Here is a 27,376-nt window from a genome sequence, read left to right as displayed (position 1 = left end):
ATTGTTTGATCCCAAACATACATGAAGGTAAAACCTCCAAGGAAAAACGAGAAACCTTGATAGAGGACCACATGAAGCAATCTCCCTTGCAGGACAACCCGGCTGCAGTGGATGTTGCTTGACCCGTGTTCATGCCTGATAATTATGTTTCATAAATTATTGTACCTTTAATTGACAAAAATTATTTGTCACACAATCACAAGCTTTGCTGGGAAAACAAATTTATTGTGAAAGGTCCAGCTTCTTACCCAGTCCTTCATAATTGTAGTAGTTTTCACGAGGTTGGATGGGGTGCTGGTTGGAGCACAATAATGTGCTGTGTTAGAGCAAACTGTGTTTTTACTTTAGAATAAGCATTTCAAACTGTCTAAAAGCTCCCCAAAATAATACCACTTATATTTCTTAACCTTATTTTGAAACAAAATCAAACCAAGGATTCAAATAATTCTTTGCTCCCGGACTAACAAACATTTTCACTTTGTGCACTTTGCTCTCCTTCTAGGGCCAAGTTGGCTTCTCTGTTTGGGCTTGATAAAGAAACCAACCAAGGGAACGAGTCTTTTCATTATACAGCACCAAAACAGCCCAGAAAAAGCTCAAACCCAGGTGAGATGATTCAAACTGATAACAAAATTAGAGAAAGTTGGACATGGCACTGGTCAATAATGATTTGCATCATCACTTTTTGCAGTTTCATTCATCCAGCCATCAGCACCATCATCTGGAACCCTTGGAGTGTTATTTGCCGCTGCAGTCCAAGCCTTTCAATTGTAAATATCATAATTAAAATGTCTCAATATTTGAAGACCAGTTTCATTACTTACACTTAAGTTGTACTTTACAAATTGTTTTATCATGTGTTGAAAAATTGTGGTTTGCGTAAATACGGTCTGCCATGATTATCTTTAAAGAATATTCAAAATTAAATTGCATTTCCTCTTACACAGTTCAAATGGACAGTATGTGAAACAGGGGAAGTTGGGGGCAGCCATCCTAGGAAACCACACAAGTAAAGAGGTAGGGACTGTTTATCAGTTAATTCACACTTTTTCAGTATCCGAGCTACTCACAAAATGATCTACCCACCACATAAAAAGCAAATTATTTTCAAAAGTTTTGAGGATTCTTCTTCGTTCATTTTTTAATTGCATTAAAAAACAAATGCAAATTAATGAGCAATCTTCCCAAAAAAAATTGTTTGTGTAATTAAATGCTAACAATACGTATCAATGAAAGATTAGATAAATCAAATATTTTTAATCTAAAAAAATGCACTTAATCCAATCATCAAATGTTAATTGGTGTCAGCACCATGAATTAAATCAAAACATATCAATAATAAATCCTGTGGGGAAAAAAGCATAGACTTACATTATACATGGATGGATACAACTGTGTGTGTGTGTGTGTGTTGTCACCAAGAGGGGAAAAAACGAAATTGAAATGTTACCAAGAAATCAACCAATGCCCCTAAAGCTTGTTTAGTGAGTTGGCGTGTATCATCCGTCTCTGTACTAAGAGTCTACAGTTCTTAACGGCACCAACAAAAAGACAAAAGCCCGAATGGAGATACTGCGCATTGGCAGTAAGTCAAGTCAAGTCATTTTTATTTGTATAGCCCTAAATCACAAACTTTAACTTAGTCCCTCTGTGTTATGTGACATTTGTCAATGTTCACAGCAGTTTTTGAGAATAAGTCACGGCATTTAGATGGACCAATGACTAACAGTAGTGTGCACTAGCAATTGGACCATTCAAATGCATATACATACACAAGTAATCTGAAAACGAAAGGTCTAACCGGGGGTCGGCAACCCGTGGCTCAGGAGCTGCCGTGTGGCTCCCTGGAGCTTTTCCAAAAATGTTTACAAATTTAACAAGGTGGGGTAGGGAAATATATGGTTTCTATAGGAGAAAAAACGTGGCACTAACACTTTTAATGTTTTCCAATGAAGTTAAAATACGTAAAATAAATATTACATTTCATTTAGGGTTGTAACTAAGTGATGAGAGGGAATATCAGCTGGTACGAGTTCACTTTTGGGAAGTGACTGGTGGGACTGCCACTCTCTCACTGGTATCAAATTGTAAAAACATGGGATTCAGGTTGTGGATTTGAACGCAGCAAAGTCGTAAATTGTGATGTGAAGTTGTGTCTCAGGCTTGAACACCTGCCTTGAGAACTTAACTGTAACGCAAAACACGACGTATTTCTCCTCCATTTGTTTTCCTCGCGCTCACCCGTTCCCATGTGCTAGAAATGCTCCGCCTTTTAAAAGGGGCAGTGTCACAAGCCTCGCAGGTGGCTTTTTTAAACAATCCGGCGAGAGTGTGGACTTCAAAGGTAAATAGACAAAAATAACAGCACAACTTAAACTGGGGGTTGGGGATCAAGTATGGCTTTTTTAATATTCTGGATTGACTAACCCAACCATCTGAATTGTACTGTTGGCAGTAAAATAAAACGAGAATTGGACCACAGTTATAAAACCGGAATACCGGGAGGAGTTTTCAATCAGACTATTGTCTGCATGTAAAAATAACCTATCTGACACAAGTACTGTATGATCCTGTGAATAGATAGATAGATAGATAGATACTTTGTTCATCCCCGAAGGGAAATTCACATTTCCAGCAGCATCCCTGAGCTGAGAACAATCGAGAACAATCGAAAACTAAGCCTCGACATCTTTTATTGTAAACAGGACATTACAGCACTACAGGGAGTGCAGAATTATTAGGCAAATGAGTATTTTGACCACATCATCCTCTTTATGCATGTTGTCTTACTCCAAGCTGTATAGGCTCGAAAGCCTACTACCAATTAAGCATATCAGGTGATGTGCATCTCTGTAATGAGAAGGGGTGTGGTCTAATGACATCAACACCCTATATCATGTGTGCATAATTATTAGGCAACTTCCTTTCCTTTGGCAAAATGGGTCATAAGAGGGACTTGGCAGGCTCTGAAAAGTCAAAAATAGTGAGATATCTTGCAGAGGGATGCAGCACTCTTAAAATTGCCAAGCTTCTGAAGCGTGATCATCCAACAATCAAGCGTTACATTCAAAATAGTCAACAGGGTCGCAAGAAGCGTGTAGAAAAACCAAGGCGCAAAATAACTGCCCGTGAACTGAGAAAAGTCAAGCGTACAACTGCCAAGATGCCACTTGCCACCAGTTTTGCCATATTTCAGAGCTGCAACATCACTGGAGTGCCCATAAGCGCAAGGTGTGCAATACTCAGAGACATGGCCAAGGTAAGAAAGGCTGAAAAACGACCACCACTGAACAAGATACACAAGCTGAAACGTCAAGACTGGGCCAAGGAAAATCTCAAGACGGATTTTTCTAAGGTTTTATGGACTGATGAAATGAGAGTGAGTCTTGATGGGCCAGATGGATGGGCCCGTGGCTGGATCGGTAAAGGGCAGAGAGCTCCAGTCCGCCTCAGACACCAGCAAGGTGGAGGTGGGGTACTGGTATGGGCTGGTATCATCAAAGATGAGCTTGTGGGGCCTTTTCGGGTTGAGGATGGACTCAAGCTCAACTCCCAGTCCTACTGCCAGTTTCTGGAAGACACCTTCTTCAAGCAGTGGTACAGGAAGAAGTCCGCATCCTTCAAGAAAAACATGATTTTCATGCAGGACAACGCTCTATCACACGCATCCAAGTACTCCACAGCGTGGCTGGCAAGAAAGGGTCTAAAAGAAGAAAAACTAATGACATGGCCTCCTTGTTCACCTGATCTGAACCCCATAGAGAACCTGTGGTCCCTCATCAAATGTGAGATTTACAAGGAGGGAAAACAGTACACCTCTCTGAACAGTGTCTGGGAGGCTGTGGTTGCTGCTGCACGCAATGTTGATCGTGAACAGATCAAAGCACTGACAGAATCCATGGATGGCAGGCTTTTGAGTGTCCTTGCAAAGAAAGGTGGCTATATTGGTCACTGATTTGTTTTTGTTTTGTTTTTGAATGTCAGAAATGTATATTTGTGAATGTTGAGCTGTTATATTGGTTTCCCTGATGAAAATAAATAATTGAAATGGGTATACATTTGTTTTTTGTTAAGTTGCCTAATAATTATGCACAGTAATAGTCACCTGCACACACAGATATCCTCCTAAAATAGCTAAAACTAAAAAAGCCCCACTCCAACTTCCAAAATATTCAGCTTTGATATTAATGAGACTTTTGGGTTCATTAAGAACATGGTTGTTGTTCAATAATAAAGTTAATCCTCAAAAATACAACTTGCCTAATAATTCTGCACTCCCTGTATATACATGTATTTCTTTGCAAGACAACTATTTTGCATTTGAGAAATTTCAATCAGATTATACCTTGCTCTAATTTGTCAGTTTCCTAACACTCCTTTCATTCTAAGACGTAATTTTAATGTCAAAGTTGTTTGCTGACCTTGGTAGCTCCAAGAAAAAACAAAATTCCTCAATATAATGAGGAAGTGGAGAATATGTATCGAATCAAATGTTTAACAAACAGAACAACAGTAAAAATAAAATAATTCTCCCATATTTCCTTCAAGCATTCAAAATACTTCCATATTCTTGCCTTCCCTAAAGCAAAATTTGTTAGGAATGCTGATCCCGTCAAAACATGGTTCAGGATTAGTAAATATGAGAGAAGGATGTGTTGTACTGCCCAGATTAACAGATGTACACCTGATTCTTGCACATTAAATACATTCAATTAAGGCATTGCGTCATCAAACACTAAACAAAAAAACGTAGAGTATCAATGACAAACCAACATAATAACTGTTGTGCCCTTATCATTGAATCATGGATTTAATGTCAGAATAAGATGTGAGATTGCGCTGGTGTCGCATTGTTAATTATTATGTTTCTTTTTCTGTCTAGTACAAACTCCTTCTGTACTTGACCCAACAGAAACAAGTTACAACTGCGAAAATTAATCTTGACTTCATATTCACGGTGAGTTTCGGTTTAATTATTTGTTCAGCACTTTGTAAGCAGGGATGTACGCAACTTATAAATAAGGTTGAAGTGATAAGATCAATTTCCTTGTTTAGGTCGCCTTATGGGCTACACGACAGACTTCTGGTCAAAAGAATGATTGCTTACACTCAAGCTCAATTTCCCGTTTATCAAAACCAAATAACTGTTTTTGATTATATAACTTTGGTTTAGCTCTAGCTCCTTTTTTTGTCCTTGGTCTGGTCCTTCAGCAAGTTAGCCTTGCAGATGCAGGCATGAAAATATCTCACCTTCAGGGGAAATTCATAATTTTAAGGTGAAATAAAGTGATCTACGTGAATTGTATAGATCCGAGGAGAAACTGTTTTGAGGTGCAAAGGGGGTATTATGAGATTTACCAAAGTAAATTTTGAGGTGGTGCATTTGAATTAAACCCACTGCAGTTCACGCGGACAGGAGTACAGTTTTATTTTGTGTGTTAAGAGCATTTCATTCGTCCTCATTATTATCACACTATTTTTATTCATGGTACCAGAGATGAGTGTTAGAGAATGGAGAAAACAGAAAGTTGTCCTGAAAGATATAAATTAACACAAAAAAGCACAACGAGGGAAACAACTCTTTGATATACAGCGCAGTATTTGCCCCTTTGTAATTTCTGTGTTTTCTACATATTTATCACTCACAAGGTTTCAGATCATCGAACCAATTTTAATATCAAACAGAGTTAACCCAAGGATATACAAAACTGCAGTTTGGAAATGTTTATTTCAATTATTAAGGCACAAAAAAAAAATCAAAACCTATGTGGAAAATGTAATTGCTCCGGAAGGAAGCAAATACTTTTTCACGGCACTGTATCTGATGACGAATCGGACTTTAAAGGACATTAAATAGAAATTGTATGTTGGTATTGTGGCAGCACAGCAGCTGGGTGGTTAGCCCAGCCCCACGAAGCAGATGTCCAGGGTTCAATTCCAGTTACCGCAGCCTCCTTGTGTGGCGTTTGTATGTTCTCCCCGTGCCTGCATGGGTTTGCTCCGTGAACTCTGGTTTTCTCTCACATTGTAAAAACATGTATGATTAATTGCCCAGTCCAAATTGTCCCTAGGTGTAAATGAGCAAGTGATTTGTGTGTCTCCGTGTGCCCTGTGACCGGCTGTCAAACCACTTCAGGGTGTCCCCTGCCCACTGCTTGAAGATAGCTGGGATGGGCTTTGGCTCTCCCGTGACCCTAGTAAAGATAAGCCGCACAGATAATGGGTGAATGGATGTTAGTCTTGTGTTCATAGTTGTCAATAAATAATTTGAATCAATCATTCAACAACGTTTGTCATTTACAATTTTGAGCTGAGAAAAAGTAAAACAAAATGTTATACCGATTTTTTAAATGAAAAATTAGGTGTTTATCTATCGCAAATATATGAAGTATTTCCTCCACATCACCTTTTAAAGCCCTGACCCATTTTAATGATTGCGGAAGGCACATTCCACTGATTCAATGGCATGATTAAAATGCAAGGTGCCAAAAATACCATGGATGAATTTTACTTGAGTTTGACATATTTTAATGGAATTTTCAGTCACATCTGATGTCAGTGTTATTATTACATATTCGTCTTTGCACTTCTTTTTTCCTTTTTTTCTTTATTTTAATATGTACCTGAGTAAAATTGCTTTCTGGCCCTAATTGTATGCACAACAAGTGCCAACTGAACCATCCATCCATTATCTGCACTGCTTATCCTCAGTAGGGTCGCGGGGGTGCTGGAGCCCATCCAGCTATCTTCGGGCAGTGGGCAGGGGACACCCGGAACTGGTTGCCAGCCAGTCGCAAGGCACACAGGGACCGACAACTTGCTCGCTCATTCACACCTAGGGACAATTTGGACCAGCCAATTAACCTGATATGCATGTTTTTGGAATGTGGGAGGGAACCGGAATGCCCGGAGAAAACCCACGCAAGCACGGGGAGAACATGCAAACTCCGCACAGGAGGTTCGATCTCATGACCCCAGAACTGTGCCGCACACGCGCTAACCACTCCGCTGCCATGGTGCCCACCTGTACCAGTTGTTGTCAAACAAATTTATTCTCAAATTCAAATATAAAAAACATTCCAATTGTCTTTCGACTATTGTAGTTTCTTTAGGTATCATGCACTCTTAATAATAATCATATCATAAACTATGTTTATGTAGACATAAACACTTTTCATGTTTCATGTTTCCTGCAGGTACAATCCAACAATTACTGCACATTTTATGATGACCATAGGCAGAATTGGTCCATAATGTTTGAATCGGAAAAATCCTCAGTTGACTTCTGTAAACAGGTAAGTAATCGAAGGTATAAACAAGTTAAAAGATTATATATATCAAAAATAAATATTTTGAAAAAAAATCAGCTACTCTGCCTTCTCAATATAGTGTATATATCATTTTGCCATTTTCCACATAATATCTCTAATCACCCCACAATTATTGATTCCAAATTCCGCATCCAGTATATTTCTGGGCTTGTGCAATCTTGAAAACAAACAAAAACCGAGACACACTATATCCTTTATATCTCTGGGCCTCAAATAACTCGAAGATCTTCTTTATTTCTGGTCACTGTCCATGAGAATTTCTTGTTTTCTCTAGGCATGGTGTATTCCAAAAATAATTTTACAAATAAAAAGACCAAAACGGAACGGTCTTTTTGCCATAAATGCTGTGCTCACGTTTGCCCTATTGGTTTCGTTGTTCCTGTATGAGCCATGACATCTACCCAAGTGCTGCCTACTGTACGATAGGGGTGACACACAACCAAATGCTAAACTTACCCCCTATTTTCAGTGTTTTATTTTGCTGTTGTCTATACGACTTAGATGTGAGTATAAATGGTTAGAAGAGTATTATAGTATCAGTAGGGAGAAATAATGCCTTCTCGTACTTTGTGCTTGAGATAGTGCCGCCTTAACTGCCTTAAGTTTTATTTTGTAGGTAGATATAAACACACCCACTCTTTTTAGGTGTTGTATTTAGTGTTGTGTTGCTGGAAGATACATGTCTTAGGAGCCCAGAAGACAAAGTAACCCAGGAACTTCTTTTAAAAAGTAAAGCACCATTTTGTAACCACAGTTGAGTTACAAAATGACTCGTTACAGTACCTGTTACAGAGAAAAGTAATTGCATTCCAGAAACGTGTTTCTTTGTAACATGCTTCTCCCAACACTGTGTAGCAGTATTTAGGAGACTGAGGACACTTCAATTCATGATCTGCATGAAATAAGTAGCTCAAATATTGCTGTAATGCACCATGTAGTAACATCAGTACTGTTAAAAAATTATATTACAACACGTTACCGTGTTCCTTACCGATAAAAGTAATAGCTTTGTAACACATTCCAATACTGATCACTGCAGCCAAGGTCATGCCTTAAACCACCAGTTCTTCCCTCCTCCCTAAAATATGTTGGGGCATTGGTAGGAAATGCATCATGTAGAAATTGTGTTGACGTACATAATTTATGCCCCCAGTGAACCTTTAAAGGTATACCCAAATTTTAAAACATACAGTATGTGAGAAAATAGTACATGGTTTTTGCATAATATCTTATTATATTTCATCTTTATATTCCAATTATTTTACAAGATAATGCATTTTGAAGACAGCCTGTCTCGTCTTTGATTTCCTGTGAAGATCACTGGCACGCCAGTCGACAAATTGGATTTAGGTGTGAATTAGAGTTTCTGAGTGTTTTAAGCCAAGTTTAGGTAGCTTTTGTAGAAAATGCGTTGCGTTGCAGAGGGGTGCAGTAATGGGACAACAAAGGGCGAGCAGCCCAAAAGGGGCTAACTGGCAGAAATAACATGAGATCTAACGCGGGCTAACGGGACAATCAATGAAAGCTAGCCACAGCCTAAGTGGAAAAAGCAGTTTGCAGCCATACTAACCAGGAACAAACTATAAAAAACGGCTATGGCAACAAACATGAAAACACCAATATACACAGCAGGCTAGCCTGCTGCTAATGTGGGCTAACCGGGACGATCAACAAAAGGCGGCCGCATTCTTGGTGAAAAATAGCTATGCTTGCCGACCAAAAACACACAGTGAGCAGCCAGGCTGACCGGGATCCAGCAATGAAAAACATGTTGACATACGCAAACCTAACAGGGATTAAATCAATGGATATGGCAGGCTAGCCGATTGCTTACAAGGGCTAACCAGGAGCAAACAAAACTGAAAGCTTTTTGCTGCCCTGGCGCGAAGGGAGCTAGCTGGACAATATTGTAACAGCCTCAGCACAAGTGGCGAAAAACACAAATGAAAAGCCACAATCGCCTACCTAAAATGAGGCGAAGGCAAACAAGGAACGCGCACTGTAACGGTGGCAGGTAAATTTACCCGACTAACCTTTTAGATGTTTAGCACACAACTCAGACATAACAGTCATTAGGTCTCAGTGACAGGGTAAGCAAAGATCCAATTTTTCCAAGCAGAATTTAAGGGAATGCAATAGCTGTTTCCTACAATCATACCCGGTTCGGAGCTGCCTCAATTATTGTGTTTACGGGATTCGTCATTGTAAAAGTTTTGTGTTCATCCGATGATGTCACAGCTCTATAGACTGTGAGTCAAATTGGTCAACTTTGAGACTGAATTTCTGGAGTCCCCCAACAACTGAAAAAAATGGTCTTTTTGTATCGATTTTAAGGTTTTGCTCATTCTATGTCCATTTTTCCCTATTAGGTGTGTTTGGCAAAAGCAAATAGCTGCAGTGTTTTAGAAATGGTGCTGACTCAAGATCTAAATCTTGGGCAAGGCCAAGCAGTACAATCCGGGGACTGTTTGGAGGTGACCTACAAAGGCTGGCTCTTGGAGAATCACTCCATAGGACAGGTTATGTATTAAAGTTGAACATAAATCGATATGTAGTACTTGTGAAGTTTCAGGGACAAATATTTACTATTATATAAAACTGACATTTCATTTCAGATGTTAGACTCCGTTCAAGATAAAGACAAGTGGTTCCGGCTTAAAATTGGATCTGGAAAAGTCATTCAAGTGAGAGGAGTCTTTTTAGTGCATGCAACCATTGCTGACACTTTAAATAGGCACAAAATGTTCCCACTAGCTGTCTCAAATTGATTTTTTTATCGACCAGAACGGCATAGCTATTGATTACTGATTACGACAGAGATGTTTTGTTTTAGTTAAGATGTTTGTTAAACTTGTTTTGTGATGGTCTTAAACCTTTGATTACCTAATAAAGAGGGCAGTTTATTTTTTAAATGTATTTATTTTTCAAAGTACTTTATCCTTTACAGACCTGTCTCGACTTAATAATGAGCACTAACAAAACCAGGGTTTCGAGAGTTATTTTAAAATTGTAATCCTTTACAGTTACTTGTTCAAAAAATTAGAAAGGTAATCCGAATACCATAACATGGCAGTAATGTAACTTGGTTACTATCAATTATCTTTTGCATGACTCCAAACTGAATATGCTGGTAAAAGACAAAATAACGATAAAATTACTAAATTTTGTTTGAAATAAATGCACAAGGTAACCTTGAAAAATAATTCGAGGAAACCAAAAGTGCTCAAACTTTAGCCATTTATTATAGTTTATTAAGCAAAAATAGGACTCTCGCTTTTACATGGCAGACAATATATTATCGGTTTTAGTTCACAATAAAATCACATTAAGAAACCAATATTGTTAAAAAAAACACCTTCTAAATTTCAACAAACTTTGGGACGTGCATGCGCGTCCATGGGGTAACCAGTCATGAAGGTTTTGCTTATTTACAACAATTATGAACATGAAGCATTCTCGAAACATAAAAATACTGTGATCATATATGTGGACTTTGAACAACAGTGAACTGCAAAATACAAAAACAAGATAAACTACTTTACTAAATGTCCGTGAACGCATGACTAGCACAAACCTTGCTGCCAGTAAGCACACACTTAAAGAGCCTCACAAAACTGAAGGCTCAATTCAATAAAATTAGTGCTTTATTAAAGGACAAATAAAATACAAACAAAAAGAAAGTGACTATCTGCAACACAGTGTGACAAACATGCAATCTGTACAATCTGCGCATCAGACATGACTAAAATGCGGGCGCATGTCGTGTGTATACTTGACTTCTTTCTGCCTCTCTCTTTAGTGTCAGTGATAGCAATTGTGATGGACACAATTCGTCTATCGACGCATTATATATAATGTAAATATTCTTTGAAATAAAATTGTAAGCCTCACAAATAATCTTTATTTGAACTAAATACACCGGTAATGTGATTACGTCTTATTTTTGCAGCTGCAACGGAATACAATTACGTTTCTTTGTAAACTAATTCCAAAACATTTTTACTTGCATTATGTTAATCCCCAAGCCTGACTAAAACTCTCATTAATATACAAAATTACAAAAAGAGCACTCTTTTGATGATTTGGACTTGTTTATAGTACGCCAATTCTGTATTTTTTAAATGCTTAATTGTGGTTTTATTTTCGTTTTGGTAGGAGGGTTGGGAGGCGGGGTTGCTCGGAATGAAGAAGGCCGGCTGTCGTCTCATTGTTTTCCCACCAAATGTTGCTAACGGATTACAAGGTGTCCCCGACTATGTCCCAGCTAACAGCACTGTGGTTTTCGAAGCGGTCCTAAAGCGGGTGAGCGCCTATACATTTGGATGCATATTGTTCAGAATTTGCAAATACCATGTTCTGCCAAATAATACTGAATATTTGACCGGCTTTTCTCAAAAAGAAATTACTTGGGTTATAATGTTTTTTTTCTTTTTTCATTCATTTATTTATGTACTATTTATTCAAACAATGTAATGTAAGACAGTGTTTTCAGGTTAATCTCTGCCTTGCCATGTTTTTCTATCACAACCATTGTGTATATCATTGTCTGGGATATTGGATGGTTTTTACAACACTCTGCGTTAAAATTGATCGTTTGACAAGTTCTTTACCAAAAATTGTTTTGATTATATTTTTGTTTTCTAGGTGAAAATTTTCAAAGACTGTTTGTCTGATGAGGCAAGTGCCAGTTCTAGAGATTCTGGTACTCTCTCCCCTGCTACTAGTGTTGAGAATCTGTCTTCAGCGCCACCAGTACAAACAACTGAGTTAGAAACAAGCAGAACAGGGTGTGGAATGCAGGTAAAAATTTGTTTTATCAACTTTTTTAACATTGATGGAATTAATATATATATATATATATATATATATATATATAGAGAGAGAGAGAGAGAGAGAGAGAGAGAGAGAGAGAGAGAGAGAGAGAGAGAGAGAGAGAGAGAGAGAGAGAGAGAGAGAGAGAGAGAGAGAGAGAGAGAGAGAGAGAGAGAGAGAGAGAGAGAGAGAGAGAGAGAGAGAGAGAGAGAGAGAGAGAGAGAGAGAGAGAGAGATCTAGATCTGTTCCTGTGTGCCCCGCGATTGGCTGGCAACCAGTTCAGGGTGTCCCCTGCCCGATGATTGCTGGGATGGGCTCCAGCACCCCCGCGACCCTACTGAGGATAAGCGGTGCAGCTAAAGAGATAAAATATATATATATATATATATATATATATATATATATATATATATATAGTGATATTAATTTTGTTTTTGTTTTTTAATTCTAATAAAGCAATGTACAGAATCCATTAGCTTTCAGCTTTCCACCATTCATATATAAATCCATGAAATTGTTAAATCTAGCTTTTACTTCTATTTCAATAACAATGTGCATTTCTTTTTCCAAAATTCAGACAACAGATGCCACTAAGGCAAAGCTTATCTCTCGAATGGCAAAGATGGGCCAGCCCATGTTACCTTTTATCACAAGCCAACCTGAGTCTACTGATTCTGAATCAGAGGTGAGTGTCAATCTCAGGTCCAATTTTGACGGGTGACTAGTTTGTCCCAAACCTTGCTGATGCAAGCCTGATTATAAAACCAGTAAAAACATATCACGGTGATGAACCCTAATTATCAAAACAGAATCTTTTTAGACATGCCAAAAAACTGTGCATATTGGCCTATCTATAATTGATGAAATGCAGGCATGTCATTTTCCTCATGTTGAGGTTTTTGAGTTTCTCCTTCCACTCATGTAGGTTTAAGATCAGGGGATGGTGTAATAATAGTCTGTGGTTTGCAATCATCAGTGGTCTGTGCAGCCATTTGAGACTTCTTGTGATTAAGGACTATGCAAATAAACATGACTTGACTTGACTTTTTAGAAAGATTAAAATTAGAATTCTCTTACTTGTCATTGACATCAATGTTGTGAAACAATGAATGCAAAGAGATTTGACATGGTACTCCAGGGTCAAACATGTAATAAAGACTTTAAAAAGAAGGGATTAAAAAATTACAACATATAGTGCTTAGAAAACGGGCCTTGGTTGATATAATAATGCAATCAAAAAGAATAGGTTCCAAGCACTGACATTCTCAATTGTATGTGTGTATATATATATATATATATATATATTTCTTTGTTTTAAATAACTGGCTGGCTTGGGTAGAATACATTTAACAGCATTAGGTAGATAGGGTATTAAAAATGTGGTAGTACCTCAGGAGGTAGAGCCATTGTCTTGGGACCAAGCAGGTTTGATTCCCAGCTCGTCCAAGTTAAATGTGGAAATGTCCTTGGGAAAGACACTGAACCACTAATGTTCCTGATAAGTAGGTAGGCTACTTGCAAGGCTGACTCCGCTATCATTGTGTGTGTGTGAATGGGTAAAGTGTAAAGTGCATTGTAAAGTGCTTTGGAAGGTCTTCAGTTACTGGTTAAACCGTTGTATAAAGCAGTCCATTTACTATTTAACTGTGATCGTTGTAGCTCTACTTATGACTATTTTCGTTTATTGACGCCATCTCATTTTATGCAGGATACCGCCACGAGTAGAGCTAAAAATCTGCCTGTTTTGTCATCTCCTGTGCATATGTCTTCAGCTGCCCCAGTCCAAGCACATGGTAACTGTTTTGTCTTTTTTTCTACAGTCAAAGCCATTTACTCGGCCCTAAATGATGTTAGATAATGCAGTTGTGTTTCTATGGTCAATTGTCTGTAATTTTGCAATTTCCTAACAACCGAGAACTAACGGGTATCCTAATATTGGGACCAATTAGCCACAGACAATTACCCTGTACTCAAGACAACAATGTTGATTATAGAATGAGTACTTTGACCCTACACAGTGTTGTCACTGTCATGCTGTACTTAATGTGTGATAGTAGTAGGTAAAGGTGATTAAATGAAAATGTTATCATTCAGATTTTTGCTTCTTTCGATATATAAAATGTAAAGACCAGAGAAAAATATTAAGTATTCTACGTTGTAAAAGGATCCTGAATTAAACATGTTAAGTTCCCCATGTTGTTAAGGGGCCCTGAATGCACCATGATGCCTGCAACAAGCTCCGAGTGCGTTTCAACTGTTATTCGGTCATGGTATATTATTTCCATTTATTTGTTTTGTGTGTTGTTTCTCCTTAGTGCTTCACCATCCATACACAGCTCTTCCCAATGTCCTGCCAAGCTTGGTAAATTTTACTGCACAACCTGGTTTGCTCAGTAATGCACACACTTTTCAGGTGATATGTTCATCCATTTTGTTGGCCTGCTTTTTATCTATTTAATTTATAAGATTCAATTTGTTGTTCTTTTTCTTGTGATTGAAGATACATTATTATTATTATTTTTTATTTTTTTTACTGTGGCTACTGAATTTCTAAAAAAAAAAAATGTACTCCTGTACACAGACTCCAGTTCCCACAAATCAACTCCAGTCTGTGAGCCAAGTGTATCCAGCACGTGCCCCTTACATTGGTAAGATCAGAACTCAAGAACTAATAGTGTCCCGATAGAATATTGGTACCTGGTAGTGGCCCAATAGTAGCCCCAAATCCAGCATCAGATTTCATTGGATTTCCCCCTGAACTTTCGATATTTCGTCCATTATCGGCATTTATATATAAGCAGTATATTCCAGATTCTGCTCCTGCTTTTCTACCTAGCAAAGCTTAGATAGCGCTTTCTAGCCAACGTAGTCACAATAACAGCTAGTCTAAGGTAGTTAGATCCATAAGTTGACCAAAGATTGACCCATGTAGAGAGGAGCGAACTTTGAGTCAATTTCTTTGCAAAATCATTCTTTAAATGACGTAAAAATGTTTTATTGAAGCATGTCGCTTCTGGTCTATTGTTGTAGTGATCTAAAGTGCGTGGTTGTGTGTGTGCGGTTTGGGGAACGTCTCTGTTCTTTTGATTGATGCTACAACTAAATTCTGCGAGCCACTTTGTGGAGCGTTGTGTGTCGCTCTATTTTGCCTATGAGGCCTCAGGTATCATGTATATCTGTATTAGAACAGAAGGAGAAATGTTTTACCGGGACATCCTTATTGAGAATATACCTCAGTGAATGGATTTGTAAAGTATTACCCACCCAACCGCCAAAGAGTATTTTGTCATATTGAAAAATATCAGATATCAAACTTAAAGCCCAAAATAAGATTTTTTTTCTAAGATTCAAAAACTTTTGAGACATAATCGTGAGGTGGAACTAAATTATTTCAAAATTCTATTTTGATATTTACCATGAAAAAATTACTAACAATGTGTCATTAAATCATTTTTTTCACTTTGTGACGTTTGATGATTCGTTAAATTTTACAAAATGATAATTCCAAAACTTTTGTCCCATATTAATATAAATATACAATGTAAGATTTGTCTTCCTCCCACAGAAACTTAAGGCTCATTTTGACCGTCATTTTTGTCCAAAATAATAGTTTCAAAACCAGGTGCAAGCAAAGTTCTTAAAATGGAAAAAATGTCACAAATTACTGCAAACGAGAAGAATACGGATATATTTAGAGAGGAGTCCTTGCGCTATGTGTGCACAGCTGCGCCCATCCCTACCTCTCACCCAATCAGATAGCTCTGGGTACTTTGCTTGCGTTAATGGGTATGGGTTTTTACAGTTTGTGCTGTTGGTTTTACTTACAAAGTCTCTCAACAGTGAACTTAAATTGTTTGATGAACTTCTATAAAAATAATTCCTAAGGATGTACAGCCAAAACTAGTTATTTTGGTGTGACACCAGGATTGTAAACTGAAGTTGAGACTGTGCCATATATATATATATATATATATATATATATATATATATATATATATATATATATATATATATATATAATGTTGGACCAAACCCTTTATAATTAATAATAATTTCCTTTGTATTGTCATTCTTTGTAACAATGTACACAGAACGAAATGTCGATACACCTGACCCGTTGTAGCGAGTCGATGCAGCCGCAGCCAGAGGGCGCCGCCATTATACCAATTAGGTATGTCTCGGTCGAGGCGCGAACCAGCGACCTCCCAGTCTCAAAGCGGGCACACTACCATCTAGGCTACTGAGCTGGTATCATATCAGGGTTGCTTTAGCTTCGCATGATTTACAGTTATTCATTGTTTAGTTGATGTAGGGAATGATTCAGGATAATAGCAAAGGTCTCATTTTATCTACAAAACATGTACTCAAAAGAAGAGCTATATCTGGCTCACGGGCCATAGGTTCCCAACCCCTTCTATAGCGCATTTGTGGAAATATCTGAAAAATATTGTGCACAAATAATCACCATCAAATCTTAACGAACTTGAGCTGTTTTATAAGGGGGAATTGGCTTTGATCGCAGCAAAAGGAGGTTGTACAAAGTATTAACTCAAGGGAGCCTAATATTTTTGAAACGCCTACTATTGAATTTTTTATTTGTTAGCTCAATAAAAAATGTTGTATGGATTTGTTTATTTTCGCAATTGTGTCTCGGATTTTGTTGATTCTTAGAAAATATTTAGAGTTTTGTATGTAGAAGCTTGAAGCCTGAAATATGGCAATACAAAGAAGAAAGATCAAATTAGAAAAAAATAAATTACGGATGCATCCCGCACTGCCGAGGAACGTTTTAGGCAGCCAAGATTTAACAGATTGGCCATTCAATTTGAAAGATTAAAAAATAATAACAATGAATGCTTCCCGCACCATGGACGAACAGCCAAGATTCAAGCCAATTGGCCATCAATTTTTGACTTGAGAGCTCAGATGCAAATTGGCCATTTCATTTCATAGCGTCTTGCATACTGTTCTGTAACTGAAGACCTGCTCTGGGTTCTTCTGCATCTCGCGGAAAAGAGTTGTCCCGCTCCTTTCCTCATGCCGCCTAAACGATGCCTTTCTCGCTCGCGGCAAGAGTTTTAATCGAGGTGCGACCGAAAAAAACAAAAACATACACTAATTTAAAATACACACTGAGTTTAGATTTTTTTCTCCGTCTCTCTCTATCTCTATCTCTATATCTCCATTTCTCTCAGCAAATCTTTTTCGACTTGTTTAAAATACGTACATAAAATGTGTACTGGATTTCAATTGGTTCCCTCTCTCTGTCTTTCTGTGTGTACGTCGGCAAGTCCTCTCTATTGAAAGCTGCCTAAATATAAGGTGCAACACTTCTTTGCCGATTTTCACTTTACGTAGGTTGTTTTGTTCCCCAATGACACAAAAACCCAGGGATCTCTGTATGTTAAAAAGTTATTGGGGGAAAAATACTTTTTGCAAGGCCCTGTAAGTATCATTGTTATTCCCTTCAGGCTCCAGTGACGTGACTTCCTTTTTAATGATTGAGAACAGAGAGCAAACCACAGAGATCCGGTTGGCTGTCGCGAAAGTAGCAGAAAAAGTCGATCAACTTACAGCAAAGGTACAAAATCCAAGATAATGCAGGATATGGCTGTAACACAAACTGCCACTTCTTTCTACTTTGACAATTTTCTTCATTAGCTATATGACCTTCAAAGGCACGGAACTGTTTCCTTATCTGGTATATCGATGGAGTCCTCCATGATACTGCAAAACGTCCAAAGGATAATCCAGGTAAATGCCTTTTAGTAAACATAATTCTACCCTCTCCTTATGTGACTCTGGCACCCATTGTAGACACTGATATCGGATATTTTGGACTAATTGTAATATTAACCCTTGTGGAAGAAGGCCTTAATGACTTTGTTGTAAAACCAACAGAACAAATTGGAAAAACCCATACCCATTAACGCAAGCAGAGTACCCAGAGCTATCTGATTGGGTGAATATTCGGATACAACCACTTTTGGTCTTATTTTTACATACATGTTTTTATTAGCAGTGTGTTGACCTTTATTGTTCATCGTAAACCAGTCTTTCCTTTTCGTAGGAAAATGAATGTTTAAAGAAGGAAGTATTTGAGAAAGGCTCCCGTGTCGAGGAGAAAAACCACAAGTTGAGTGAAATGTCCAATTCTTCGAATGAAATGAGTCAAGCCAGACTACTCCAGGCTGAACAAGAAAAGGTCAGTGTTGTTAATTTCTGCGGGATTGTAATAAGTTCAAACTGTAACTTTGACTGCATTGCTTGGACTTATATCTGTACTCTGCAGTATCTAAAAAGTACATAAAGTCGCATCATGAATCCACATCCTTTTTTTAAAAAAATCTCTAAACAATTACGATTTTATGATTTTATTACAACATTTATATGTTTAACACTAAGAAATACATATTGGTCAAGCTCAGGGGTGGATACAATTATAATTACAGGTTGTTTTCATAAACTGTGTCGCTAAATGTTCGCCTCCCTGCCATTTCCTAACAAGCACAGCTTACTTTTTTAAAAATGTTTTGTTCATAAACACACGTTTATTTCATACAGAGTTAATATTATAATTATTATATTAGTAATAAAGAATACTATTATCATCAACAGTGTTGGGCATGTTACTTTAAAAAAAGTTATTAGTTATAGCTGCTCACTACTTCTTCCAAAAAGTAACCGAGTTACTCTATAGTAAAAATAACTAGTTACCAGGTAAAGTAACTATTTCCGTTACTTTAAAAATAAGTTGTATGTCAAAGAATTTGAAAATGTCTGAGCAGTATTTGAGTCAATTGAATAGCGAAGAACAAATAGGTAATTGTGTTATAGAAACTTGTCATGTTTATTGCACCTCACCAGCAACAGATTTATCCTACACTTGAAGTGCAACAAAAAGAAAAGTTAACAATATGATAAAATTAAAATTCTGCGGTACACAATATAAAGTGAGTTTAATGAATTAAACCTAACTCGAAAGGTCCGTTGTATGGATGGGAATTCCGACTCTTTTTAAAGAACTGTCTTTTTCGGCTTGGCTCGCTAAAAATAGTCTGCTCTTTCTGCTCCCAAATGGCTCTTCGGGTTGTTTTTGTCGTTTAATCCATATCTCACCATTTAATATGTACTATTATGAATTACTTAAAAAGGGGTAACAAATAGCAAAAGTCTTGCGCCTCGAAGGGAACCGGCTCTCAATTGGTGGGTAGCCGGCTCCCACTTCCCAGAGACGGCTCATAGAGCCGTTTTTTGCGCACAACGTGAGTCAGTTGCCTCATTCACAAATTCGTATTTTCTTACGGCACATTACTAAATACTGTATTCGTAAACTGATCTAATTATATGGTAGTCGCTGTTTTAAATGGTGACATGATCGGAAAAGACATTACGTAAAGAACTAGGAGAAGAGCGGAAAACCGTGCCGTCGAAAACAAGGGTCAGGTGTGTGGGCACACGCCACTGATGGCATTCTGCAGCCAACATGACGCACCGCTTTTGACAGTCAGTAACGATGACAGCGTTGTAATGGTGGAAAAAGTAATTACTTTAGATTACCTTGCTACTAAAAAAAATAACGCTGTTACATAACGGTGTTATATATAAACAGTGATATTCCCAACACTGATTATTACTCCCCGACATAATTTTTTCCCAGTTAGGCCCCCACTCCAACCTGTTCATGGACCTAAAAGGGTGGAACTTAACAGTGTGGAATTTATTAAGCTAATATAACTTTAGCTCTTTAACTGATCAACTTTTACCTAGCTAACTTTCAACAGAATGACAAAACTATAATAACTAAATCAACTAATTTCTTTAAATGTACTCAATAAACATTTTCCATAAATTGCCAAACAGGGTAAAACTCAAAGAGTGCTTCAGACAAGTACAACACATTTAAACTAAAACAAAAAGCAATGAGATTAAATAAAAGACAAATTGTGCTTGTCTGCATTTTGAAATTATTTTTATAAGTTGAGACTGTGCCATATATATATATCTATACTTATTTGATAAAATGTGAATGTGTGTAAAAGTGTCCTTTATTCTCTTTAAGACCTTACCTTTGGCAGGCTGGGTTGACTATTATTTCCCTCTCATAGTTTTGAAAACTCATGAGTTTTGGAACTCATGACCCTTTCCTGTTATTGTCTCTCCTTGATTCTGCACCAGATTCAGTTAAGAGAAGAGTTGGCATTAACCACATCTCATCTTTCTCAAGTGCAACTAGAGGCTTTAACTCACCAGCAGACGGTTTTGGAACTCCAGACCAAACTGAGTACAAGCCTGCTTGAGTGTGAACGCAAATCTAAACAGATCTGTGAGTTGGAATTACGGTTAGAAGGTCAGTGTGAATACAGTCCTCACCAAAAGTATTAAAACGGCAAGAACACTTCCTGTTGTTCGTTCCCAAATACATTTGTAGTTCAGATCAAACGATCAATATGAAACACTACTTATCTCGCGATATTTTCATCTTAACATATTTAACACGTTTAAAGCCACAGCTCATCAAATATGTTAAAAGTATTTGTACATGAGATTCATGGGTGTTTGTAGTTGCTCAGGTGTTGTCTTAGAACAGAGGTTGTCAACCTTTTCTGTAACACAGACTGGTTTATTGTCAGACTATGTTCTCGTTTCTCCTCCCAATAATAATAATAATATTACTAATAATAATGATAAAAATTATAATAATGATGAACCCAAAACCACCCTCACTTAGACCGTTAGGGTTTTAGAGGACATAGGAAAAGGCAATATATCTCATTATCACACTATGATGTTCTGTCCCAAACTGAGATGATTACTGCAAGTGCTACTTACATTGAGTACTCGGAGTTGAAACACACAGAAATGGGTTTTTATTCTCGCCTGAATCAATCGAGCAATACTTTTTCAAAAACTTCAAAAGATTGCAGGACATTTGGCCCCGGAGGACCAGGTTTTCTCACACTTGATTTTCACAGTGAAGTGATTGGAATCTGATACAATTGACTGTGATTGCAGTCATATTCATTTGAGTTTGCCTAGCAAAGGGTGACATCAAGGGAAGTCAAATCTTAGCTTTGTTTGCAAGCACTCTAAATGGAAACTCTCCTTTTAAATTCTGCAAATGAAACAACCTCTGGCATGTGGTTTTTATCCGTTTTACCCGTATTGGATTCAATCTGCAAAAATATCAGAGACGACCAGTAACATATGCAAACTTAGAGACAATTGCGGATTTACATTTTTTGTTATTATGTGCCTGTTTTTTAGAGCTTAAGGACATGTCAGAAAAAGCCCAGGCCCAGTACAATTCAGAAATGCACCGATGTAAGAAGATCAAGCTAAAACTCCAAAACATGGAGGAGCAGGTTAATGACCTAAAGACCAACCCAGACAGTGTAAAACAAGTGAGTGCCCTACACAATACTGTTTTTGTTTGCACCTCACATTTGTACAGTTTATGTTAATGATTAACCCTAGTACAAGCTGGATGAATAGCACGAAGTAACTTTTGATACAAATTTAGCAACATTTTTGCCTACTGCAGGGATGATGCTTGTTCATCTGATGAGGTTAGCATCATTTCCAAAACAGTTTGATGGAAATATATGAAACAAATAACAATGGCATATGGTGTTGCCTTTAAGTGCAAAAATAATTAAGTATTTGTGAATTTTACCAATCAAACGAGTATGATTAATTCCAGACTACAAGCCAATACTTTTCTTCCTGCACGTTTAACACTGCTGTTTTAAATCCACTGCGGCATATTCTTTTTTTTTTTTCGTGCCGTCATCGAGGAAAAAGGCGAGTTGCTATTTCTCATCCTATGCACTGTAATACAAAATGCCGCGGTGACTTCTGGAAACATTTATGATGCCATTTTAGAGAATCTTTTTGGCAACCTTATTCATTGTAATGCATATCAGGAGCAAAAAGGGATGTTGGGCAGTACTTAAGTTTATATTTACAACATATGATACTTTTGCTTTTTCATCCACAAAACAAGTCCTCAATGTATACAATTGAATTGAACAGCAGTGAACGTTAAATGACACTGTCAAAATATTCTTCTGTATTATTGGTATCAATGTCAAGGTCGCTAAAGTGGCACACATTTGTCATAGATCTATAGCTTCTTGATTTTGCGCTAAAAAGGCACCAAGTCCGTTTCCATTCAAAATGTACAAAAATTTCTTACGGGGGAACATGCAACCCGGACTTCCCTAGGCTGTCCACCTGCTAGGGTCTCACAAAATTCTATTGGATACACTGGTATTCCCATTCACCCATCTGAGTTACCGTCCTTCAACCTTAAAAGTTCTCAAGTTGTTTAAAACTCTTATTCCTAAATGTGGACTGTAAGTTGTCATCGTTGTGTGGTTATTGTTTTTATCAAGTCTTTTCCAAAGACTTTAGAGAAATATGTCTTCATCGATTTATCGTTAAACAATTCCAGAAATCAGCATTAAAACAATTATATTCCTCTTTAATCCTGAATGTTTTATTTTTTTAAATCTCTTTGCTAACTTTTTCTTTGTCAGGTATGTGAGCTAAAGGCCGAGTTAGAGGAAAAGATGAAGGCCAAGTATGAGCACGCCTTATCCTCGGCTGAAAAAAAACATGTGAAAGAGATGGCTGATCTGAAAGAGGAACAGAATCTGTTAGTTGAGGAGTTGAAGGTAATTTTAATGAAACACACAGACCTGTCTTTTCCAACTTTGGTTGATCTCATTTCATTTGGTTGAATTATTATTTTTCACTCCATTGTTATTTTTGTCAGATTTTTTAAAAGTGTGATTTGATTAATTTTGTTTTTGTAAATACACACCATTGAGGTTTCAACAGGCAGCTAAGTTATACACTTAAGTTATACACTAATTATGACGGTGATGGTAATTAAGCGCTTTCTTGTGGTAAATAAAATAATTTCACTCTTAAAAAATGCAATGAATAAAATCAATATTGTTTTAAATAATAAACAATAATATATTAACTATCACATTAATTTGAATTTTTAAATATACTCGTAGGTCAAGAAATTAGCATTCATTTTCAGAACATGAGCCTCACCTAAAAAGAGCTATCGTTATTATCCGCCATTTTGCTGCTACGATTACCCGAAAACCTCAAAAGGCTGGAGGAAAAATTAATAATTGAATGATGCATTTCAGTCGCTTTGAGTCTCCGTAGTTAGTATTTATACTTGTGCTTTTTAGCACTCATTTTTCGGTTTTAATACAGAAGGCATGTCAGACATATGGCCCGTGGACCGGCCTCAGCCCATTTGATGATTCAATCTGGCTGTCCATAACTTATGGAGTAGGTCATTTCTTTCAAAAATGATGTCTCTTTTTAATGCAAAGCAAAAGCTATTCTCTCAGATTTAGTAGGCCCAGTATAGTAATTTCATCTGATGTCGTCTAATCTTATTGCCCACGGACTGCTAAAACCTTTACTTTGTATTTATTTTTTATTTTTTAAAACCAGTATGACAATTAGGGGCGGACTTTTTTTATAGCTCTTGAGTTTGTATAGCGTTGCGAGTTGGCCCAGGTGTGTAACTGCATTTACTCAACTGTTAAAAAAAACAGTTAACACATTAAATGCCAAGCATGAAAATCTTTTTTTTTTTTTTTTTTTTTTGTGAGTAAATGTGTTATACTTAGAAAAGATCTATGATTATAATATTTAGGGTAGGCTATTTAAGGAGAATAAATGATAAAGCAATACTTAAAATCTATGGTAAGCTAACAATTTAAATTGACATCCTTTTTCTGATCTGGCCCGCTTGAGAACAGAAAGTTGGCTCATGCCCTAGTGCCCTAGTTGTAAAATAATACACACTGTCTCTTTCCGTTTCAAAAGAACATAACCATAACTGTGATATAATTTGCTTTTGAAATTGTAAACTTTGTGCCAGAAAAAAAAATGTTATATGTACAAAGTTATTAGGAATACTCCCACACACTTTAAATTCAACTCCTAATTCTGTTCTGTCCCTCATGCCCGTATTTTTGTATTTTCCGTACAAACGGCCAGGCATCACACAGTGCCAATGTTAAGGAGGTACTAGAGAGACGAGTGGCTGAACTAGAGGCAAAAGTGAATGATCAAGAAAGTTTATCAGATACAACAAAGGAGGTAATTTTTACCAGCATTCACACAAAAACATGCAATGGAAACTCAAGATAATTGGATTTTCCTTTTGTAACTTAAAAATTGTCAAAACAGAGGGAAGCTTGGAAAGACGATTTGGGCTTTTTTTTATCAACTCACTTGTCCCTTTTTATTTGAAACATGTTTGTTATTAAAAATATAATTGCATTGGGACTTTCTGTAAAAATCATAGTATTTTTTAACATCGCATAACATAAAAAGCAGTACCGTTTTTCACAATTTTTCTCCATTGTGTAGTACACCCTGTATGTGTGTTGTGGACCCAGAGTAGAGGACACCATGAGAACTTTAAGACGGAAGTATGAACAAGGAGTGAATATATTTTTTCATATACCTTTTAAAGCACATCTTCTTGGCTCCTGTGCGCTTGTATTTATGTGTGTTAGAGTTTTTGATGTTTAGTAGCTAACACTATGGGTTAAAGGGTTTTTTATTGTGTAGTAGAGGACACCGTGAGTTAGCTGAAGGGTTGTAGCGAATTAAGGAGGTCAATAAATTATTGTTATAAATGATCGATTGACAAATTGAAGAGGGGAATTTAATCTTTCAAACTCGCCTTGCCTTTTAGGAGCACTACATGCGTTTATCAGATAATTTAATCAGGAAAACCGATAAAAAGACCCTTTTTGTTAATCTAAAGGTTGGCTACACTATAATTTAAAATTAATTCTTTTTCACCATTTTCAATAGTTCAGTACACTTTAATAAAGACACTCACACTCTCGGATTTAAGGATCTTTCTTTACAAATTGTATACGAAGGAAGCTTGAATAGAACAAAACAAAACAAAATAGAAAAACACAGAAAAAAGATTGGGATCTTGACTGGCACCATTAGGACACATTTGGCTAAATTTTTACTCTAGATAAAACTTTAGGCAACTGGGTGTTCTTGCAATTTTGTCTAATTCCCCTTTAATCACACCAATCGATACCTGTAACAATAATGATAAACTTTTATTTCAGTGCGTTGATTTAATGATGGTTGAGGTCAGTTTAGAGGGTCCGGGCGGGAGTCTGCACTGCGGAGTCCTCAAGTCTGGAGGCCCAATCGGGACCAAAATCACTAGTTGTGCAGTGCATTGAAGCCGTGTTTGGGGTCTAGCGGGTACTTTCTCAGTCTCGATGCATGCTGTCTGCCAGTATATGTTAGCATCACGATGCTAACTTTCGGCCCGACACTGAAGGAGCGTGCAGGTTAGACCTTAGTGGTCACCTGCTGCCTGAATTTTTGTTCTATCAGAACTTAGTCACTAGTTAAAATAGAACTGGCTGGGCCCCCTTGCTCACTGAGGGCATTCTTGCTTGCTGGCTCGCAGGCGGAATATGGTGTGGTCAAACTTACACCTTTTTCGGCTCCTGGGGGGATGCAGAAGGGGCAATTCAAGTATGTGTGCCCCTTACCCCTGCACCACAGAATGCTGTCCAAAGTTGATTTACCTTACAGGGTGAACAACAAGATGATCTGTTTGCTTGCAGATTGTATGTAAACCTATGCCCTATTGTCTGGTATTCCATATTCGTATACTAAATACAACAATGACACAACTGAGACTGCGCCTTTTAATACAGTCCGCCCTACGGTGGTGAAATTTCAGTATTTTTCTGTATTTTAAAGTTAAATTTGTCTATTAATAATCCTGTATTAATTTTTAGCTAAAGTTATTTAAATCACGTATCAAATCACAAACCATTGCTGTCACATTTAATTCAGTGTAGTAAAGCGGCTCTATAATCTGTTATATTTGTTCATTATCAAAACCTATGTTTATTATCTGCGTGAAAGTGGCTAAATCTCTTTTTATATTTCAGATAAAGCGTGTAATGAATGGTGTATTTCATTCTCTACGAAGAGAGTTTGACCTCGACGAACTTTACAGTGGCAGTACTGTGCTTGGTGTGCTTGTAAATACTATTAAGGTGAGTGTGTAACGTTTGAGAACTTTCACACATTTAATGTTAATACCATGAACACTATGGCTGGGTTCACTTTTCACAGTTAAGCTTGTTCACCAGTGTTGGGCAGGTTGCTTTAAAAAGTAATTAGTTATATTTACTACTTCTTCCAAAAAGGAACTGAGTTAGTAACCAAATTACTCTATAGTAAAAGTAACTAGTTTCCAGGGAAAGTAACTATTTCCTGTTACCTTAAAAGAAGTTGGATGTCAAATAATTTGAAATGATCTGTGCAGTATTTGGGTCAGTTGAATATAGAAGAGCAGACAGGTAGTTTTAGAACCTTGTAATATTTATTGCACGTCACCAGAAACAGATGTATCGAACTGTTAACAATATAAACAGTAAACAATATGATAGAATAACAACCAGCAATAAACCAATATTAAGTGAGTTTAATCAATTTAATGGAAAACAATGAATAAAAAAGAAAAGGAAGAAAAAAAATACGATAAAAAGGAAAAAAAAGATAAAAGTAGAAAAAAGAATAAACTTTACATTTTTATCCAAACAAATTACACTGAAAAAACAGAAGAAATTAAAATGTTTCTAAATATACAAAAAAAGGTCAAATACAAAACGTTTTTAACCTTTTTTTATGCTCAACAAACTCAACTCAACAATAAAGATTCCCCAAAAACGGCATATTGACCAATAATAAGTAATAATAATAATAATAAGCTTTGCAGGGGCACACCACCATTGGCGTTCTGCAGCCAAAGTAACGCAACACTTTTGACCGTCAGTGACGGTAACAGCGTTGTAACAGCTAAAGGAATAATTTGTTAGATTACCCTGTTATTGAATAAATGCCGTTACGTAACATTATTCATAACGGTGTTATTCCCAACACTGTACTTCACTGATTTGCATCAAGCATCGTGGAAATATATTCTTGTCTGATTAGTTCAACATTCTCACTGCTTTTCTACTTGTGTGTTAATAACATTATGGAATACATTGTACAATTGGGTAAAACAGCTTGCCATATGTATGTTACATTCATGCAAATCATCTTAAAATTTTAATGTTCTCCAAATATTGTTTAAAAACTCTGAAAAAGTAATTAGGTGTACAGTATAATACAGTAGACCCCTGGG

General features: G+C 37.0%; 1 protein-coding gene across 2 annotated transcripts in view; it reads left to right on the top strand.

Moving 5' to 3' along the window:
- fkbp15b (FKBP prolyl isomerase family member 15b) overlaps window positions 1–27,376 on the top strand; it is a 34,877-nt gene that overhangs the window by 2,895 nt on the left and 4,606 nt on the right. Inside the window, exons 2-22 of one of the 2 annotated variants that reach the window (XM_088336207.1) lie at window positions 503–606; window positions 692–770; window positions 948–1,017; window positions 4,883–4,957; window positions 7,197–7,295; window positions 9,701–9,850; window positions 9,947–10,015; window positions 11,487–11,633; window positions 11,976–12,131; window positions 12,722–12,829; window positions 13,853–13,937; window positions 14,460–14,557; window positions 14,726–14,792; window positions 17,616–17,725; window positions 17,806–17,898; window positions 18,215–18,349; window positions 20,323–20,494; window positions 21,412–21,548; window positions 22,686–22,823; window positions 24,184–24,285; window positions 26,133–26,240. In XM_088336207.1, coding sequence (XP_088192333.1) covers window positions 503–606; window positions 692–770; window positions 948–1,017; window positions 4,883–4,957; window positions 7,197–7,295; window positions 9,701–9,850; window positions 9,947–10,015; window positions 11,487–11,633; window positions 11,976–12,131; window positions 12,722–12,829; window positions 13,853–13,937; window positions 14,460–14,557; window positions 14,726–14,792; window positions 17,616–17,725; window positions 17,806–17,898; window positions 18,215–18,349; window positions 20,323–20,494; window positions 21,412–21,548; window positions 22,686–22,823; window positions 24,184–24,285; window positions 26,133–26,240 — 2,302 coding nt within the window. The remainder of the gene's footprint in view (window positions 1–502; window positions 607–691; window positions 771–947; window positions 1,018–4,882; window positions 4,958–7,196; window positions 7,296–9,700; window positions 9,851–9,946; window positions 10,016–11,486; window positions 11,634–11,975; window positions 12,132–12,721; window positions 12,830–13,852; window positions 13,938–14,459; window positions 14,558–14,725; window positions 14,793–17,615; window positions 17,726–17,805; window positions 17,899–18,214; window positions 18,350–20,322; window positions 20,495–21,411; window positions 21,549–22,685; window positions 22,824–24,183; window positions 24,286–26,132; window positions 26,241–27,376) is intronic. The other variant, XM_088336208.1, reaches the window with a different exon arrangement.

This window comes from Urocampus carinirostris, chromosome 5, assembly GCF_059441175.1.
Source record: "Urocampus carinirostris isolate Australia breed hairy pipefish chromosome 5, RoL_Ucar_1.0, whole genome shotgun sequence".
Classification (NCBI taxonomy): Eukaryota; Metazoa; Chordata; class Actinopteri; order Syngnathiformes; family Syngnathidae; genus Urocampus; species Urocampus carinirostris.
The sequence above is the reverse complement of the archived record's forward strand: the minus strand, read 5'-3'. Positions and strand labels throughout refer to the sequence as shown.